Source organism: Phalacrocorax aristotelis, chromosome 1, assembly GCF_949628215.1.
Source record: "Phalacrocorax aristotelis chromosome 1, bGulAri2.1, whole genome shotgun sequence".
NCBI classification, from domain to species: Eukaryota; Metazoa; Chordata; class Aves; order Suliformes; family Phalacrocoracidae; genus Phalacrocorax; species Phalacrocorax aristotelis.
In genome coordinates this window covers 170,681,565-170,702,303 of record NC_134276.1, presented here as the reverse complement: position 1 = coordinate 170,702,303, position 20,739 = coordinate 170,681,565, and the positions used below count along the sequence as shown (strand labels likewise).

Below are 20,739 nucleotides of genomic sequence, written 5' to 3'. Positions count from 1 at the left end.
AACTCTGAGATTTTCTGGTTGACATTTTGCAGGTCTTTTTTGTCTCTGAAATTCAGCTGTGTTTTCTAGAGTCATGGTAGACAGAACTAAAAAGCAAAAAATAAAAGCCTGTATCTTATATACTACATATATCTCTGTTTACAAACTCTAGGTTCTGACTATTGGGACTTGAATTTTGCTTACATCTGGTAGACTGGGCACACTAAAAGGAAACATTGGACAAGCAGAACTAGCAGGTGCTTGCTTACTGTGAAAGAAATCTGTCTACAGAGGAGAGGTGAACATCAGCTGAAAAAGAGAGGTTTAGTCTGCCTCTGTCTCCTTGGAGATTAAAACCAAGAGCAGAAGTTAACTGGAGAGGCATATCTTTCTTAAACTGTCCATTCCAGTTTAGACATACAGGAGGTTTGCTTGCAGAACTGACCTTCAAGAAATCTGGACAAACTCAAGTGGAATAGAGCCAGCCTGAACATCTAAAAAAAAATTCCTGTCATTGCTTTATCTGAATTGTATACTCAGCACATTCTCAGGAGAAAATTCCTATATTGCTCTTGTGCTCCAGTCAAGAAAAATGTAATGCTGATGTGCTTAATACCATTAGCCATTCTTCCCAGTGAGAAACCACTGAGTTATACAACTGAATTATGTAAATCCTATGGGGATGGTCATGTTTTCTGAATTCTGCCCTGCAAACTTCAGAAAAAAATGTAAAAGTGAAATAAAAATCAAAGGAAAAACTCTTCAGGTCATAGAGAACATAATTTATTTGATAACATGTTATGGTAGAGTATATAACCTCAAAAATCCTCTGCCTACTCTGCAATGCTGGGCAGCATATCATGGCAAGCGTGCTAATTCTTATATAAACTTCTAGAGAAATGTTCTGTATGCAGGGCAATCAGTGATGGTCTAGCAGCCTAATTTTTACCATTTTTCTTCAAAAACTTTAGAGTGTCTTAGACAACAGAAGAGCTCCCTTTACAATAAGGTATCTAAAAGTGAAAAAAACCTGATATCTGAGAAGATATCTCCAATGCAGATGCTTTCCTCAGCATCTATGGAAAACTGAAAGGACTTCATAATTAGCTTGCCGTGTGGGGACCTGCAACCCAGGGGCAGAGCCTAAATACAGTCAAATTATGGCATCATCCCCTGCCTACCTTTTAAAAATGACTACAGATTATTTTTTTCATAACTTGATAGTGTACGAATTAATTTGAAAGTTAAGTAGTCCATAACTGCTTTAAAAAGCAAACAACAACAGATTATTCAATTTCACTTTCAAGTCCAGAAAAAAGTCCCTTGAAAGATCTGGAAAGAATGAAATGAGTCATGGCAGGTTTCTTCATGTGTCTTTTATTTATACTAACATTTAAACCAGGACAGGTTGGAGAATTGTCAGTCTGGAGAACCTCCCGGGGACATGTGTCCTAATGAAGAAAAGGAACATAAGGAAAGCAAGCTGGCTGAGAATAGGATTTTATTCCTTCCATAGGGATCTTTTCCTCTGTTAGAAACTTTAGAAGTCTACACAGAAATATTCCCACTCCCAGCAGTTGTAGAGGCAGAACAGGAGAAGGAATAGGAGAAACCAGGTGGATCAGTAACTTTGTGAACTCCTTGGGCAATGCCAGAAGAACTGCTGGCTTTGCAGTTAGTATATTATTTACTTTAAATAGACTCTCTTCAGCAAGGTGCAAAAAGGCAGTGGAAGACGGCCAGCACCTCTCAGAGCTCTCACTCTGCACCTTATGGAAGAAACCCTTAGGAACTGAGCTCATCTGATGTAGATTTATGTGTAGTCTTCATGGACATTGGTATATTAAGCTGTGAACAAAATATATTTACATTAAAAGCCACTCAGCTACACAATGAAGTTATTGAGCTGCTCTCCACCTTGAGCCATGTGTATAGGTTAACAACTAATTATGATTCAAAGCACTCCTTGATTTTTTTGCCATATATGTCTCAAAGGAATTTTCAGTTTACCTCTGCTCAGCTCCAACACAATTACCACAAGATCTTATCTATAAAAATGCAGAGCAGCTCTCACCTGTTCATTAGAGTCTCCCATTAACTATAAAGTTGGAACAAAGGAACAAAGACACAGAAGGCAACACCAATTGCATTAAGCCATGGGTGAGAATTTTCAAATTGTTGTGCAATTACTGAATTAAACTATGGTATTCTTTGCTCAATTATAAAAGTAGACCTTATTCCTAAAAACAGTTATAGAGATCTGTGCTTACACATTCTTTGAGCTGCTCAGTACTGAGTAATAAATCTAAATTATTGTGAGGAAATGATAGGCAAAAATGGAAGAAAGCAACACTGAACTTTCCATGAAAATATAAATAATACCATGGAACTAAATTGAGTGAGAAGTGGTAGTAACAGCTAGTAAGTTCAAGCTTTAATAAGAGCAACATGAGATTTATCTGATGGGGGTAAAAAAACAGACTACTATTTGTTGTTTGGCTCAACCACTGAAAGAGATCAAGACTCGAAATGTGTTATCCTGACACTTGTTCTTTACATAGGAACCATCTCATCTGAATTCTCTAGACTATGCATGGTATAATGATCCAGAGAGATATCAATAAGACTGGGACTTAAACAGTTAATTGCAATTTAACTTGGGCACAGTCATGTAACACAAAGAGAAGAAAACAAACCAGCCTAAATAAATTGGGGGGGGTGGTGGTGGTGCTGTTTTGTAAATTTTATGGGGGAAAAGACGGAGTAGGAACGTGCCACAGATCTATATTCAATATGACAAGGATGAAAATAGTCCATTGCCATTCAAAATATTAGAATGGGATAATTGTTCTATTTTACGCTTAGTTGGGGTAAGACTTTTGGTGTAGATTTAGTCAAGATTCTACTCTATTATAGTAGTTTAATTTTATTTTTATGTAATAACAATGAATTCATGAAATAGGACTCTCAACTAATGTAGCAACAACATGAAAAAAACATAATTTAGCTAATTTATATTACATACAATTTCTATGATAATTATTTCACAAATGATTTTATTAGATGATGCACTTCACATTTGTCTAAGTTGAATTTAGAATTAAGAGCAGTTCAAGTCATCTGACTACACAGGCTTCATTAGAGTCAAAATTTATTATTAATCTGGAAGGGTTCTTTCACAAGGGGTGAATGCTTCTAAATGGTCCAAAACCCATTAATTTTAAGCCACTCAATTTAAAAATTTACAAATTAAAGTGGGTCATTAAAAAAAAACCAACACTAAAAAAATGGGGTAGTTTGTGTCTGGAGATGTTTTTTCAGGTTTCCCCTCTTCTCCAAATGTTTTCCTTTTTGAAACTTGAATCTAGTGGTGCTGTTCTGAGAACAGTACTGAAGCCAGCAAGCAGGGTCTCCTGTGCTGAGCAGTCTTCATATGGGAAGTAGTAAGGTTTATTCATTGCTGTTCCTTCCAAGAAGGTCAGAATTAAGTAAAAACTAAAACTTACTAAGCAGTAAAACCAAGACAAAACTAAGATCAGTACTGAAGTACACTTTCAGGGAGTAAGAGAGATGCCAATAAAGATGCCCCAGGTCCCTCCCTGCAAAAAAACCCCAAACAAATAACTAAAGTGTAACCACTCAGCATCCCATGTCCAAGTTAATGTAACTTAATCTGATTACAAGTTCAAACTGTTCACAGCACCAGACATGCAGTTCTCACGTCATTTGTACATAAGGCTGTTAACTGATATCCAATTTTCCAATAAATTGGTTAAGAGAATGATAATCAGTTAAGACACACCTGTACAGCATATGGCCAGCCAAGCAATTTCTTTGACTTACTGCATTATTTTAAATAGGCTTTTTTCCTACTTGATTATCAATTACCCAATTATAAAACACTTTTAATAAACCGGCTTCTGTACTCCCCTCCACAGTACAGACACAGGTGCCACCGTCCGTTGCACTGCCTGGCATCCCTCCTGTTACTGTACTGGGTCAAACTCCTTTCATCTGAACTGCTCCTGTAATCCATCTATCTTTCTTTTGGCTCCTCGATCTATTCCCATTGCTTCAGGCTGCAGCTGAATATTCTTCCTCTAGCAACGACAGCAAAAATTATCACATGTTCAGACCTGAGAGAGACAGTTATGTGCTCTTTAGTCCCCTCCTGGTGCCTCATAATTGGCCCTGGGCTCATAAGTCTATTTGCAGCCAGCTCTGTGACCTCTTGGCAAGGAATTTATGACAGTGAGACTTCTCTTTTCCAGAAAGGCAGGCTGGCAGCCAGGAGTCGAAGGTGGTTTTTGTTCCAACCTTCTACTCGGAGGGTTTTGAGGAATGATGACTTAAGACCTTCTCTTAATTAGAAAGCAGTCAGGAAGGGCTTCTAATCCAACAGCAGCTGTAAGCCAACTAAGAGGTAGCAGGCATGGTGATAAAAACACAGAGAATAACTAGATTACACGTTTCCAAGAGAAGGAGCATGAGAAGAAACTGTCTTAGTAGTATCTGTCCCAACATCAGGAGCTACTGTTGTGCCCAACAGGCTACCTCCTTGCCCATGTTTTCTTAGGCACAAGGAGCGCTGGCCACACACTTCATCATCACACATTTCATCATCGCATATGGATGCTTGTGAAGTGAAAGGGGGAAATTGTGAAAGAGATACACATTGCCATCCTGATGCATCTGGGAAACAGCAACAAGGGAAATAACAGCATGGTTAAGTCTAATCACCATTTCAGGAACCTTTAAGGAAAATCCCCTTCTCTTGCTCACATGGAAAGCTCCAGACAGTATTCACCTTCTTGTATCATGATGTCACTAAAAGCCCCTGAAACTCTGCTGTTTCTCTTTACCTTGATTCCTGTAGCCCTTCTGACCTTGTGATGGGTAATGTTGAGGCTCTTAACACCAACAGTTCCAGGCTCTCCTATCTGTCAGTGACCAGTTGGCCATGCCAGAGAGAAGATTACAGACTGCCAAAAGTGTAGTGACTTTGTCCTTGATCTCAATCGAAAGCATGCTGACTGTGGAGAAGGCCCTACTGGGACTACAGCAAGCAAACAAGGGGACTGTTTTCAAGTTTGGTGTCAAGCTTGGGACTGACAGTACTCTCAAAACGCAATGGACAGACAACCTCTTTGTCCGTGTGAGTACCCTGGGCCCAATTTAGGACAGCTATTCTGTTTGTTTGGAGCAGCTTCCTTTTCTGAGAGGTAAAATGAGGTGTCTGGAACAGCCAAGTTTACTGAGGCCATATGACTAGTGAACACCTCACAACAGCCAAAATGAAGATACCTGCCCTCTCCAAGTTGCAGAGAGCTGTTACAGCATTGTAGCTTGATAGTGCCTCTAAATTTTGATTAGATAAGTTCATTGCATTTTTGGTATTACAGCTGAGGAACACATGGTACACCACCAGGCACAAGTAACTTCCCATTAATTTGTACAATTAATGACATTCTTTTCCTCTAGACTCTTGTAACAACCAGCTACCAGAACAAAATGGAGACACGCATATTAATTCAATCACTTGTACTTACTGTTACTGCTAGTGTTACTGCCAATGCTGTCATTCCTAAGGGAGCTGGCAGCAACAGGAGGAAACAAAATTGTTTTTGTGACAGCGACTCTGGAATCTAAATAAAAGATGAGTGTGTCAGCATCATGTAACTTAAAATACAATTCCCTGTATATAAGATGATGGGCTATAGGGCTATTCTGATGTGGCTATAAGGCTGTTTTAAAAATCTGGCTACAGGGCTCTTTACAAAGTGGATTAAGCCAAAAGAGGCAGTCTTATTAAGAGTCAGATGTGTCTACACACTGAGCTGCTGCTGAATAGCTATTCTGGAAAAGCAATTGCTTTAAACAATTTCGTAGGTTATGACATTGATCTAGTTATTACTGGTGTAACTGTGCAACTGGATACGTTGCCCTAATTAAAAAGCTAATAGCTGTCACTAGACAGAGTAAAAGAAAAGAGAATACAAAACCTCCTTTTACTGGAAGGATGAGAATGAACTGCAGGAGCCTGACCTGAGCTTGTTAAAATTTTCAGATGAAGTAAACATGGCCCTTTTCAGGAAGGGTGGGATGAATATGGATGTGACTTGAGGCTGCTGCAATTTACGACTTGTCCTAGCTTCCTATCTTTTCACTTGCCCAATCATAGGCTCCTTTCCTGCCTTATAAAATTCAAATAGAGCATTGATAGAAGATAAGAAAAACAATGTAAGAAGATGGTCCAGGATATATTTGGGATGAAAAGAAATAGAGCAGAGTATTGTGAGGTTATTTGGTTTATATTAAGGAACCATGTCACTAGGAGCGATGGCACTAGTTTTACTGCCAGATAGAACATGACTTAGCACAGAAATACAAGCTTCAGTTTTGGTAGTAATTTCAACTGTCAGTAAAAAGGAGATATGGAAGTACAGCATCAGATCCTTAGCATCTCTGAAATCAAAGGAAAATCACTAATTTATATCTACTTAGATTCTTTTCCCCAAAATGAGAGCTATCTTACCATTCTCTGGTGTTTCTACTGTTGAAGGCAGAATGCAGTCATTTTCATCCAATGTGTCTGCAAACTCCTTGTAGACCTCAATGGTATTATTAAAGTGCCTAAAAAATTCCTCAGGAATGAAGCGACCTTCTTCATAAAGGTGACCATTTTCTTTTACAAAATCCTAGGGTAAAATATAGAATTCAGCTTGAAAGAGGGTTGAGAGATGCTCATTTCAGCACCCCAACAGATGACAAAAATATCCAAAGATGACACAAAATAGTTTAAAATTTTAACCTGAAGAAGACCAAATTTACTGTATACAATCCTCATAAAACATACAAGCCCTCTGTTCTGAGGATTTCAAATTAGCTTTGCAAATAGAAATAAATTATTAATCCAGTGTTGTAAAATTGCCAACGAATGAAAGGCAGTCTCCCATCCTACACTGAAAAAGAAGAGAATTGTTTTTTTTATTTCCCTCATTAAAAAAGCTACCTTGATTTCTCATTACTTTTCAACGTTCCACATGATCCTTTTTAATCTGAACACAGGAACACAACACAATCATAGCTATTGTCATAAGAGTACAGGGAACAGAATACAATAGCTGGGATACACTACTGCGCAGAAGCAGGCTGAGATCCCTGATAATGTACCTAAAAATAAGAGCAGGGCTATAAACAAGGAAGCCAAATTACTCTGAGGTCTAACAGACAAATGTGTTATGCCAGACTAAACAACAAGATTGAGGTCCATGCTAAGATCATTGATGGTTATCTTCTTTTTCCCTTTTTACCTGACTCTGGCTTTCATAACAACTGTTTCTCATACCAGCATGTTGGCCTGAGGTTACTCTGTACTCCCAAGGAGGAGGACAGTGGTAAGAACATGGGTTAAGTATGTACTAAGGAATACTTCCTAATTTTGGCTACAAAATTATTTTATTTTTAATGCTGAATGTACTAGACCTAAGATAATACTTCTCTGAAGAAATCAATAGCTACTTGTTTCTCTGAATTACAGGATATTTACTACATTCCACAAAGTAAAATTCCTCTTCCCTAACCACATCCCAGCTGAGTGCTTTTAATCACCAGGACAAGAATAGAAAAGAAAAAAAAAAAAACATAAATTGAAGATTGGACAGAATTCAGTTTGAAATGGAAAGGTAGGGAATGTCTAAATACTCTCAGCAATATAAAGCCAATATATGACAAGGTTATAAGGTTATGCCACTCTAAATGAGATTGAGTGGTTCAGTCCATTTGATTCATTCTGATTATTAAAAAGCTGCAATTACAACAGCTAAGGACTTACTTGACAAAAATAAACGTATATGGAAGATTAAATCCTTGCCCTAAAGAGCATGATGGATTTTGCCCATTTTGTTCAGTGGGACAAAACCTTCAACTACAGAACTTATTTTTAATTATCGATAGACTGGTTAGAGCTGGGTAGGGGATTAGGAACGTAATTTCTCCCCCCCATCATATCCACACAAGAGAATCAGACATCTCCTGAGTGAGACTCCTGGAATCCTTCTAGCCACTGTTGGAATCCAGAAACGCATGGAAATGGGCTGATATCCTCTAGTCTTTGCTGTGTCTTTGTATAAAAAAGTTCATTAAACCATGGCGAAGCTTTCAGAGCTTCACACACTGTGATACATACTAAGAGTATATTAATAGCTTCAACCACACCATCTTTAAATTTACATTAGGATCACTAGCAAAATTAATAATTTAAGCTGGATGCACAAGGAAGATTTCTGCCAGTTTCAAACAGACCAGAATGAATTAATTATCTTAAAGATGATGGCTACATTTTTGACTACTTAAATAACTGTATACAGGTCATTGTATATACTGTAATTCCTTGCAAGCCATTTTCCTTTGAAGCAGGAAATAATGACTAGCCAAAGTTAGCACAGTGTACTCAGCGCATTTCTAAACAAAGTAGGATTTCAGATGTACAAGAATATAAATAAGAACAAATCTAACGAAGCTTTGGACATTTAAAAATTATTACTGAGTACTGTGCAGCAGAAAGTTCAATAAAAATGTCCAGCATAAAAGCAGAAAATCTGTATAAGATTACCTTGTTTTTATCAAAAGCTAGGCATGCCATAAGATCATTAATTATCCTGGTGAGATTATTGATGATTGAATAGTTGCTTAAAACATCAGACATATCTGAAATATCTGAAAATTTCTGGAGAAGATTATGTAGACTCCTTGAAAATTCAGGCACCATCAAATGCAACCAACAGTGATTAGGCTGTCAGGGGATAAAAAGAGAAACAGAGAGGTAGATTAAATATCAGACTTTTGCAAAAACTGGTCAAGCAGCTCAAAGTGCAAAAGTAAATTAGACAGTTCTTTCCAATATAAATTATCTTGGAAGTCTAAATTAAAATTTGTCTTCTTTAGTGTGTCCAACTTTCTCTTTAGTGCTTTTGGTAACATTTCTATTCTCACTGATACTGATATATTTATGGTTGTCTATTAAATTCCATCCCTTCATTAAATTCTTAATGAATGCTAAGCATCAGTCTGTTGAGAATTTGAGCCTTGGGACATACCACTGTGAACCTTCTTCCATGCTTTCATTAACCTATTTATTTTTTTTAAATAACTACTGCTTTAACAATTCTCTCCAGACTTTCTTTAAACCAATCTCAGTTTTTATTTTATTATTGTTACCTTACATGACTCAGTTAACCCCAAAGATCCTTGATTTAAATCTCTTCTAAGGAAGGTTTCCTTAAATGTTTTGCATGAAATCCATGTGTGCTTTCATCCACCTTTAAACTAGTTAGCTTAGTTAACTCCTCTTCTGCTTTTTCACTAAAGGCCATTCTTGAGAACAGTTTCTAGATCTAAAATTCTCTCTTTTCCTGAGTTTTCACTGACAAAATGGTTCTGTGCAGCCTGCTGTGGTATCTGCCACATCTGTGCCACTGGAATAGAGTTCAAATCCTTTCACTGACACCTATGCAATTAGTTTGCAGACAAAGTTTGTACAGCTGTTCATGTGATTGAAACCTGGACATTCATCTTGCTGCTTTAGAGGGAGTCATTAACTATTTACTTAGATTTACATAACAGTAGTCATGTAAATAAAAAAGCCACCCAGCCAAGGAAAAACCCTAACTCGATATGGTCAGCAAAAATATAGGTAAGGCATTAGTCACACTGCAACATGTACCCAGGAATTCCTTTCCAATAAATACTGAATTTTCAATGGCAAATGTTATGGGAATTTATTCCATATGTTAAGCTATTTTTTTTCAGTGGTTAAAAATGTCTCAGGATCACTAAAGCCTGCCAGATATGAAGATCTTGGCCTAGCAACTCCTAAGTACTCTCAGTATCACTAAATCAGTTTCCAATTGCTTCCCAGTGGATGGGCAGCATCCGCTGAATCCATCCACTCTACCTTCTGCAGTGCACAGTAAATGTTTAGCAATGTATCTGCTTATGGACTTAATCTTATTTTACTCAGTTTCTGCAATAAACCCGCATACAGGTTCTTTATTAAAAAAAAAAATATCTACTACTATCAATATCATCACTTGGTGACAAATTACTCTCTTGGTGACACCAGTGTTGTTCTGCCTTGACGTGTAAATGTTTTTGATGAGGAAAAACACACGTTGCGCCTTCAAAGACTAACCAGACTATTAGGCTTCCAGGCTTAGAGAACCAAATGTAAATACATTCTTCAGCTCCACCTGACTTTTCACTTTTGTGTACAACTCTCACATGCTGATAACAAGTGGCAAGTCAGTATTATCACCTTCTGTAATTATCTCAACAATTACTTAAAAAAGAATGAAATAAAATGTTAAATGGATGGCATCTGGCTTGATTCTGCTTCCATTTTTTCCTTCAAGCACAACAATGGAAAGGGACAGGCAGAAGCAAATAAATCAGAGAAAGCTTGTTGAAATGTACTCCATTCAAGCAGCATGCATTGTGCCACGTGCCATTGGCCTTACAAGACAGACAATGCATTTTTCTCTGCTTTGGTGTAGGAACATGGATGCAGAACTTCTGTGCTTCCCTGTACTGCAAAACTGGAAGCTCTTTTCCTCTGAGCTTTTGTGGGTGTTCTCCTCTGGCAGGGAGTAGCAAAAGCTTGCTGCATCTCCTAGTGAGCATTTGGCGATTCCAGCAGGGAACCTATTTTGTTGCTTCTGTGGTTTAGCGCATGTGTGAGAGTCTCCTCTGACCGAACTGTTCTGACCTACAAAGCTGTATTTTATGAGACCTTTAAGTTTTCTTTTCAGTAATATCAAGCTGTGCAATCACTTGTTATCTCAATGCCTACCAAACACAAGGATGAAACTGCTGAAATTGAGAAAATGTGATGTTTGCAAGGAAAAATGGAGGTTTAATTCTGCTTTTTTTGTGCAAACTTTGACCAAGATTTACATTTTAGGGCAACTGCAAACATGACTTCCCTTGTACTTCCAGGTAGTCCTCATTTAGCTTTTTCTTTCTACACCTACCTAAAAGTTTGAAGTTTATGTCCTAAGTTCAGCTTCTGCTGCTGTCATTTTTGCCTTTTAACCTTCAGGTTAGACTACACGGTTCATTCCATGCGAGACTACTTTTAAAGCCACTCAGATGCCTTGAGCTAGTGCATAATGCAACAGCCCTTCTGTTTAATGGATTCAGTCAGTCTGTTCCTGTTACATGCACTACACTGGCTTCCCATCTGCTTTGCATGCACCCTGCCTTTCTACCTTTAGTCATCTACATTTAAGACTTGCTACCTTGGGTACATTTCCCACTTTATGCACACACTGAAGATTGAAATCTATTGAAAAAAAAAACTGCAGAGCACCATTTCAATCCTTTCAGAGCTGAACAAAGGGCATTCACCTTATACAAAGCCACAGGTTTCCCAGCTTGCAGGGACCTTGCAGAACCCAGAGAAAACCTACTTATTCAGCCAGCCTTTGCGGTGGTATGTGTAACAGAACCTGAAATCCCCAGAGAGGAATTTGGCAAAGTGAGATGTGAATACCACTGAATACTTCCTGCAAAGGCATGTGGCCAAGAGCTGCACCTTCCATCACCATGACTTAAAGTGGCATATGAGCAAAGGGAATATGGAAATCCCAGCTCTGAACTTCTCTTCTTCCTATTTATTTCTTGGCTGCTTGTCATAAATATAAACTGGATCTAAGTTTCTGGATATGAATCAGCAAGATGTCACGGCATTTAAACTATAGAAAAGAAAGTGTGTCCTGGCAGCCAAAACTGAACCACAGAGCGAGGTAAGAGTTAAGCAGTGAGAACAACCAGGACTCTTTGCTCAAGCAGGCTCCCTGGCCTTCTTCATCTGTAGTGCCAGCCTACCCAGGAGCGCAGTGGAGGGAACAGCCCCAATCCTACCTGGCTTTTGCCTATCAATTGCCTTGCTTATCCTGGAGGCTGCAGAACAGTACTTGGGCTATGGCTATCCTCCACAGATGTGACTCTCATCACATCAGGTACCAAAATCATTAAATTTCTAGAAGTACCACAGCCAGGGGATGGTGGCAACCAGTCTTACTTCCTTTTTATCTGGATATTGGCTGTTTTCAGAAATGGAAATGTTCCCATTAGTTTTAATGATATTATATAGGATCTAGTACCTGACTTCCATAACATTTGTTCTGCAGTTTTTCTGCCTAAGGAATCAAGTTTAAACTGGGGTTTCTAAAGTACATCAACTTTTAGTAAAAGCCTTAAGCTTCCAACAAAACTCCTAAGAATACTCCCAGATCTACCATAGTACCTTGTAACCTTATGTCTCAGGGCCCTTCACTATCCCACAGCCTCCTTTTCCTCCAGCCATCTCCTTGTTTTTCAGGACTGAGAGAACGTTGCTTTTGCCATCGTTCTCCAATACCAATAGGGAATATTGCTAGATTTCCTATGAAGTTGTAGGATAGGATGCATTTTTATATGTGTATCATGCACAAATTGAATTCTCATAATGAAAACTTTGTACAGACACAAAACCAGCTTCTTACATCTACCAAATGATTTCCAACTACTGTTGTGAGTGTACAGTGATTCATTCTTAAGACAGGCACAATATTGTTCAGTTTAGCTGGCAAACTAGTCCTTTTCTTGCTTTTTTTCTTTCCTTAAAACAATATAGTACAGTATAGCATTTAGCATAATTTCTACTTTCACCTTGTTTCTTTCTCTCCTTTTTCTTGCAGTCTATGCAACAACCAAGAGAGCAGGAAAAATGTTGAAAATATTTAGTAGAATAAGCAATAAGATAGTATGAAAAAGTTTTTAATACAAATGCTATAAAATTTTAAAGAAGGTTGATGATGCTTATTTGAGAGTATCACTATGTATTAAATATGGGATTATATAGAAAGAATAATATAAAGCATGTCTGAATGAAATAATGTCCTTGCTTTCTACCAGTTTGTTTAGTTACTGATGCTACCATTTGCTGAACTTAGGGTTCTCTTTTTTGGCTACTCAGTATTTGTTGTGCTTTAATGGCATTTCCACTGGCTGAAATGAGAAGAACATTCTACAGCATATTCCAAAGTACAATTAGAAAGAAACGACTTCTTTAAGAAAGCAACAATTTTCAATTGCCATAATGAAAAAATACCGTAGTTTGACTTTTTTCCAGAGAAAATGTTAGAAAAATTTAATATGAAGAAACATTTTTCTAAGATTTCTGTAATTAAAAAGTTTTTAAGTGACTCTCTACATTCCTTCTAAATGAATAGTTGCAAAGCGTATGAAAAGTGAAATAACCATTATTTAGCTGTAACTTACTGAGCCATAGGACTAGGTACAAAACATTACAGCCACCACTGGTTCTAGTGGGCTACTTTATTTGAATTAACTTGAAGTGGTTGTACATACCAGACTATCCATCTTCGGGACATATTTAAGGGTTATCATATAATCATTTGGGAGATTTCCGACCTACAATAAACAGATAATAAAAATGTTATTACTGACTACACTATCAAATAATCAACACAAATTTTCAGTAAGCTACCACGTGCAAAAGCTTATGTACTCAGTTTCCTGTAGAACTGCTACTGATTCTTATTTGCTCATAAGTGAAGCATCTTTCCACACCTCTGTAACATTCCCAGGTCTGATCTGATCATGTTCAATGCTACCACTTCTCAGCAGAATTAACGTCAGTAATGTGATTAGGAGAAGTGATCTGAGATCATTTTTTACTTCAGAAACTCCACTGCATTTTCATCTTTTAATGGCACGTCTTGAAGTGACACTTTCTGTGTAACCCCAACCACTCCAAACAGTAGAGGATCCAGTAGTCTCTAAGCCTTTTTCCTTTAAATCACTTCCAACTCCAGCAAGCATCTGAACCTAAAGAAACACCTGCCTGCCTTGCGCTTAGTTACGTACCAGGCCAGAAAAACACGTGATCACAACTTTAACTTTGAAGCTGTGCCTCTTACTAATGATGAGCAATCTAATTATATCATAGCAATGTCCTGGGGCAAAGGGGAGCTTCTGCACATGTAAGCTGAGCATGGCTTTGCAGATGTGGGTGAGTACGGGCTGTGCTGAAGCAAGGACAGGGAGCAGAAGAAGGGTTCTCACTGAATTATACAATGCAAGCTGCTACAGCTGAAACCCAGCACCACCATGAGATATGGTTGACCATCTGGGGAATGCGCTGAGGGCAGAGATGAAGAGGGAGATGCTGCCATGATCCACAATCTCTTCAAGTATTTTTTTTTTCAAAAGGTTTACCGATACTATGATGTTTAGTGATACAACAAATTTATTTTCTTTTGTAACATTGAAAGATTCAGTCGATGTTTCTCATCCTGCTTTGAAATCCATTTAGACAAAAGACAACAAGCACATATATAGATCCTTTGGTGAAGCAGAATCTATACTTTGTTCAGCAAAGCCTTTCTACTTCTTCAGGTTAAAGATCATTCTGTTATGGCTGCTTTTGATTCTGCTATAGCAACCAGCACAGGGATTATTTTTTTTCCTGTACAGTTTTTTGGTAGTATTTTGTTTGACACAACAGAAATTTTTATTTGTTAGCTAAAATTTAGTTTCAGTTAAAGATTCAGACAGCAACTTCAAAATGTTATCTAGAAATGATCAAGGACAATGCTTAGGCAGAGTCACTAGTGAATTCCAAATATTTTTTTTATTTACAGCATGGGCTGAGCCATGATCTTTCAGTTCAATGACATCTAGCTTTCTCCTACAGCTTTAAAAAACAAGTTTTATACAAATGATCCTGGTAAATTCCTTTCCTTAGATCAATTTTCTTTTTTTATTTTTATACCTACACATTCTCAAAGCAGCATTTGCAGAAGCGCCACTAAAATTCTCTATATCAATTTCTATTTACTTGGCATCTGATTTATTCTAAATCTTCATCCAAAAATTTTTTTATATGTTTCCTTCCTCTGAAAACATCCTGACATCATAACACATTAATAGGTAATCCAATTTCTTTTCCAGCTTCCCTTGCATGCCTAGAGAGGTAGGATTAGCAGCACTTCAAGCAGCAAAGATAGTAAAGATGTTACTGTATGTGCAAAGTTTCCCACACTCACTCTAGAGGGCTTCAAGACTTGGCAATGTCAGCAAAAGCACCGTTCTTTAAGAAAGGTCACTGGAAGATTAAATGTGTTCCAAATCAATGAACACAAGAATTTATATGCATTATGTATACAATCTACTTTACTGGCATCAGAGCCTGTCAAGCACTTCTCAGGCACAGTTAAAAAAATGTAACTGCCCAAGAGCTCTTACAGCTTCTCAAACAAAGCTGGAGAATACAGCTCAGCCTCAGTATTTTCCTCCTTGACAGACTGTGAATCAGAAAAGATATTTTTGAATTTACTACTAAAAATGAAGATCACTGGCGGGGAGGGTGTCAAACACAAAATATATGCCCTGCCTCAAAGACAAAACAACTTGTTAAAGTTTTATTGATTAAACTCCACATACCAGATGCTCTGTTGATGGTAAACGATGGAGCTCAGTCAAAGCGAGGGAGGTATATTTATGTCCCAGTTGGACCTCCCAGCTCACACACAGAAAATAGGGTATAGCCCCGGATGTAAGAGTGAAGGGTATGTTTGTACTAAATCTGTGCATTTTGTACTCTTTTGCTTTCCAGAAATTAGTCTTGAAATTTCGTTGAAGACTAACCACCAAGACTATGATCCAAAAACAACCGCCTAATTTTCAACTGCTTAAATGATCCTGAAAGGAATGAAAGGACTCTGCTTCCCTGCTTTGTGCGAGGTGCCTGACTACTGTGGCTCCCAACAAGGAGCAGAGAAGAGGGCTCTGAGTTGCCTGAGCAGAGGGGGATGGAAAGGGAGTGTCCCTTGAAACTCTCTAAGTCCCGGAATGGCTTTTTTGGTTCCTCTACTCAACTTAAGTACAGTGACAAATTTGCCAGCAACAAAACACCTGCCTGCATGACTTACCTTGGTTCAGACAAAAGCAACAGTTTTGATGATTACAGACAACGTCACCTGATAATCTTGAAAAGTAACATATAGAATTAAAAGAACCCTGCATTGCAGTGAAAATGCCATAAAAAGTTTCTCTGATTTATTGGGTGTGTGTGGTTGTAGAAATCCTATCGGGCTCTGAGAAGAGGTGAAGAACAGGGAATCTGGACTTATGTCTTTAAATCCATATAAAACCAACATTAAGTGCTATATTCCCAGTTGTAACAAAACCTCAAACTGGGGAATGTAAGATCACTTTTGACATACAGAGGTCTGAATATTTAATACAGCACTGTTAACATTGCATAACCCAAATATACTGTTAAAATATGTCATGGTCACACAGATGGGGAGATGAAAAAGGGATGTTGTAAAAGCAATTTGGGTTCCATAAACTACTCTTTCATGACAACAGCAGAATATAAGAGACATGACCTACCTCTATAGCCAAGTGCTTTGAAATGAGGGCTACTGCTCTTGGAAATTCTCTTTATTGTGACTGTTTTGAGAATTTTAAGGACACAAGCTCTCACGTGGGAGTTCGTATTCTATGTACCAAGGATATACTCCATATGGCATTAAAAAACTGTACTTTTTAGCAAAATAATGTGATCAGTTAATATCGCCTGTTAATGTCTCCCTTCTTGTATTCACAGTTTCAGCTAATAGTATTTTGTTTCAAAAGTACTTTAAACCTTTTTTTTTTTTTTTTTTTCATTTTTTCAGTGTCAAGTTGTCATGGTGTAGCATTTCAAAAGAGAATAAACAACTTGCGATACAGTCAGTTTAATTGAAACCAAGAGTTCTTACACTAAACTTAAGATACTAAACTTATTTCCATGTTATCCTTTCAGTTCTCAAGTGGCTTTATAGAAATTTTTTCCGCATGAAGAATCTATGCAAATATTAACACAGACAGACAAAACAGGGATACAGAGTTTCCTCAAAACATTCTCACACACACAACTTAAAACAGAGAATCCAGGTGTCTGGGCTTTGTATTTTCTGCATTTCTCTGTTATTTCTCCAACCCAAAATATCTTTGAACTTAATGTTTAACTTCACCCAGATTTTCCATTTGGTAGAGAGATCTGAAAGGTATGGGTGTAAGTCAGGAGAAGGATCGTACAGCATCCTCACTGAGGAGTGGCTGGAGGAGCTCAGCCCTACCCTGCTTTGCTCAGGCTTGGCAGAGGCAGAAGCACAGTGCAACCTGGACAGTTGGCAGAGGTTTTCTTTCACGAAAAGCAGCATATACACCAGAACGGTTGCCACACGAAGTCCTTCCTAGCCAGCCGGCAGCCCAAGCAAAAGGGGGTATAAATCTGCCAAGTGCTCAAAACGTTGCTCAGCTAGGCTTTATGCGTAGGGGGCATGTGAGGGAACTAGCAACCACGCTGTATGTGGAGAACTAAGAGGGGATGTGGAGGAGGGTGGGAGTATGGAAACAGTGCTGCAGGGATACGTGCAAGAACTGCAGTTGCTGATGAGTCTGGAGGAAGATGTAGGAACACGGTACACAAAGTCACAGTCATATTAAAGACTAACCTTTTTTTTATGATACTATGTTTCTTTCATAATTTATCTCAAAAGCAAAGTGTGATTGCTTAAGCTACATGCAAATTTTTGTAACATGTATTTGTACATTCTTGAAGTTTAAATTTTACTAAAGGGAAAGTTAAACTGTTTGTTCTGACAAAAAGTTATTGCTAACCCTGTACTAGACAATTTCACCAGCCCTCACATGAGTTCTATTATTCTGTCATGCTTTCAACAGGTTTGGATCAAAGGTTATTACTCTTTCAAAAGATTAAATATTATCTCAAATAAATATGCCAGTACTTCAGAATTGTGCCTAAAGGGACTAATGTGAAGCACTAAGCATTTGAATAGGACTGTAAGGTACCCCCAGAGATTTACATTGTGAGCCAATGTATGTAATAATGCCCAAAGAAAACAAGTTAAGAACACTGCAAATGCAAGGGATTCCAAATCAAGTGTTTGATATTATTAATGCTGTTATAGCAACTGTTTTTCCATAATGAAGCCATAATTTTCAGCGTAAGTCGGTATGTAGATGAAGGTATGCCTGTTAAGTGTTCAGTATATATTATTTCATAAGAACTTTGGTGTTAGATCCTTCACTACTGCAAGTTAGCATAATCACGGACTTCAGTGGAGTTAAATACCAACCTCAAGCAAAGAGATGCAGTTTTTCAGGTTAATGCAGTGTTCAATGAAGTAACAGTTAAAATATACTTAAATCAATTCTGTTCTATAAAGCTATGAGTCCTTCAGAGCTAAACTTCCAGGTATAAGAAGAAGAGGGAGAAACCTGTAATGAGTGTAGCCCCACTCACACATAAAGACTGTAAGAGGTTTTCAGTCGTTATTGCTTTGATTGCCACAACGATGTCTCATGCTGTACTATTTTTATATATGGCAAGTTTCCCCTATACCTAACAAATATTTCTGTTTCATTTCAGTTGTGTTTGCATCTGGTCTGCTCCACGCAAATCAGTAACACAAGATAATAGTCTTTCATCTCCACGAGGAGCAATCTGATCCCAGACAACGTTTGAGGAAATCAAGAGTTCTGACAATTTCCATGGAGGTTTGGAAGGAGGAACACATATATGTACACACACTCTAGCTTGGTCAAGAAGGTCATCTCTTCAATAAACACTGAAACTATTCTCCAGTCTCTGCAATAAAGGTTTTAATTTTGATCAAGTGACAGACATTGATGGATTTTTTTTAATATTCCCCAGGTTCTAATACAGATTTGCTAATTTTGCTTAAAATGTAAGTGTCATTAGCCACTGATTATTGTTTAATTTAAAATAAAAGCTACTTACCAATTTTGCAATGTCATTCACATCATCTGTCACTGGATTCCCGCAGGAACTCTGGGCTTTGACAAGAGGATTAAGTAGGAGTAGTTGAAGACAAAAGCAAGTGATAATCCAAGTCTATTTAGTAAAAAAAAAAAAGAAACAAGAAAGCCCAAGTAAGCCATCTCCAAACATGAACTAACAAGTGACTGTAGTAATGTTTTTCATATACAAAGTCTAGATGAAACAATACTCTTCATCTTTCATGGGGACATACTCGTATCACTATAGTATAATCTTCATGGCAGGGATCCACAGAAATGCACTTAATCGATCTTTTCTTGATGCAAGTACCTTTAGACTAATAATGGAAAACCTGGTATTGAGCCATCAGATTTTCGTGTGCAGGATCCTGATTAGGTGAGTCTCTGCAATGTTTACAGATACCAAAGAAGAGAGAGACAAACTTTGCAATATTATTCATCATCGACATAAGGCTTGTCATTCACCTGATAAGGTATTTGATAAACCTATGCTTCTAATGTGATAATGGTTGATAAGGAACAAAACTATACCAGACCACAGCAAGATAAAAGGAGAAAGTTCATAATCACAGCCATTACATTTGGGTACTTAAACTGCAAGCAAAACCACAACTGGACTCTGCCCAGCTACTGAGATCTCAAGCAGCAATACAAATCATTCTCTCTAAGGGATGTGCCTTGGCCTCTCAGGAGTGGCAGCTTAGCTTTGGCACTATGTTCCCATCCTAAATCATACTAGGAACAGCAATGCAATGTACTTACACAGGCTTGTGAGGCTTAGCCAGAAAAGCACCAGATAACTGGCTGCGAAGCACCTGGGTGTCTCCTTGACTGCACTGCCTGAACTTCCTTGCCTTCTGTTGTTCCTTGTGCTTTGCTGGTTTCCCACAGAACCCCATGCCAAGTTTAAGCTGCAGATCTTTATTTCCAGAATGTTAAAGTATTTAAGTTACGGATAATCAAAAGTTGCCTTGGGTTGTGAAGCTTCTTGTGCCAGTTGACTGAAACTGTCAGCAAGAGCCGATGATGGTGTACATTTACTGCAAGTATGGAATTTGCCTGTGCAGGCTCCCGAGCCTCCATGAGGGCAGGACTGAGACAAAAATTTGCTTTTCCATGAACTAAGATGTGTCTCAGGCCTGTCTGTTCCCTGTGACAGATAGAGAGCTCCCGTCTCCAGCCTTGCCTTCAAATGCTATCCAACTTCTCAGTTCAAGACCAAGGGAAATCAAGCAACATAGATGAAGCTCTCTAGGAAAGCAGGGAGAAAAAAATCATAGATTTAAAAGATTAAGTATCATTATAGTAACCTAGAGGGGCTAAGAAAGCATGATGATAAAGGTCACTCGGGAGCTACATAAATATGACAGAACAGTGACAGGCACATTCCCTAGAGCTGTTAAATGGCAGGTAAATCTCTCTCTTGTATCTTATATCTCTTAAATCTTATATGTATCTTACATCTCAAGTAAAACCGGTCATTCACTTTGTTAGAATATAGCTTCCTGACTAATTTAGGCAAAATCTGTGCAGGCTGCTGGTGGCAAAGACAAACTAGCCTCCTCCCCTTGCCTCTTTCACCGGTACTGAAGAGATGGTTTAGCCAGCTGTACTCGGCAGTCAACTTCCATTTTTGTTTCCTGTGCTGTTTTTCTGGTGGGCCAGCTTTCCAACCCTTGTAACTGATACAGCAGAAATGCTCCATTACAGATGGGACAAGCTGGGACTGCCTGTTTCAGTGGAGCCTCCACTTGGCTTTCCCTAAACTCTACCTTCACAAACCACAGGATCATGACAATGGGTAGACTTACACAAAAGAAATCATAAATACTCTAAGCAAAGGACACATTCAATATG

At 38.2% G+C, this 20,739-nt stretch overlaps 1 protein-coding gene across 2 annotated transcripts in view; it reads right to left on the bottom strand.

Moving 5' to 3' along the window:
- KITLG (KIT ligand) overlaps positions 1-20,739 on the bottom strand; it is a 54,080-nt gene that overhangs the window by 8,608 nt on the left and 24,733 nt on the right. For both annotated transcript variants that reach the window (XM_075080686.1, XM_075080687.1), the window contains exons 2-6: positions 18,863-18,976; positions 13,393-13,455; positions 8,594-8,773; positions 6,515-6,677; positions 5,529-5,624 (exon numbers count right to left, since the gene is read on the bottom strand). In XM_075080686.1, coding sequence (XP_074936787.1) covers positions 5,529-5,624; positions 6,515-6,677; positions 8,594-8,773; positions 13,393-13,455; positions 18,863-18,976 — 616 coding nt within the window. The remainder of the gene's footprint in view (positions 1-5,528; positions 5,625-6,514; positions 6,678-8,593; positions 8,774-13,392; positions 13,456-18,862; positions 18,977-20,739) is intronic.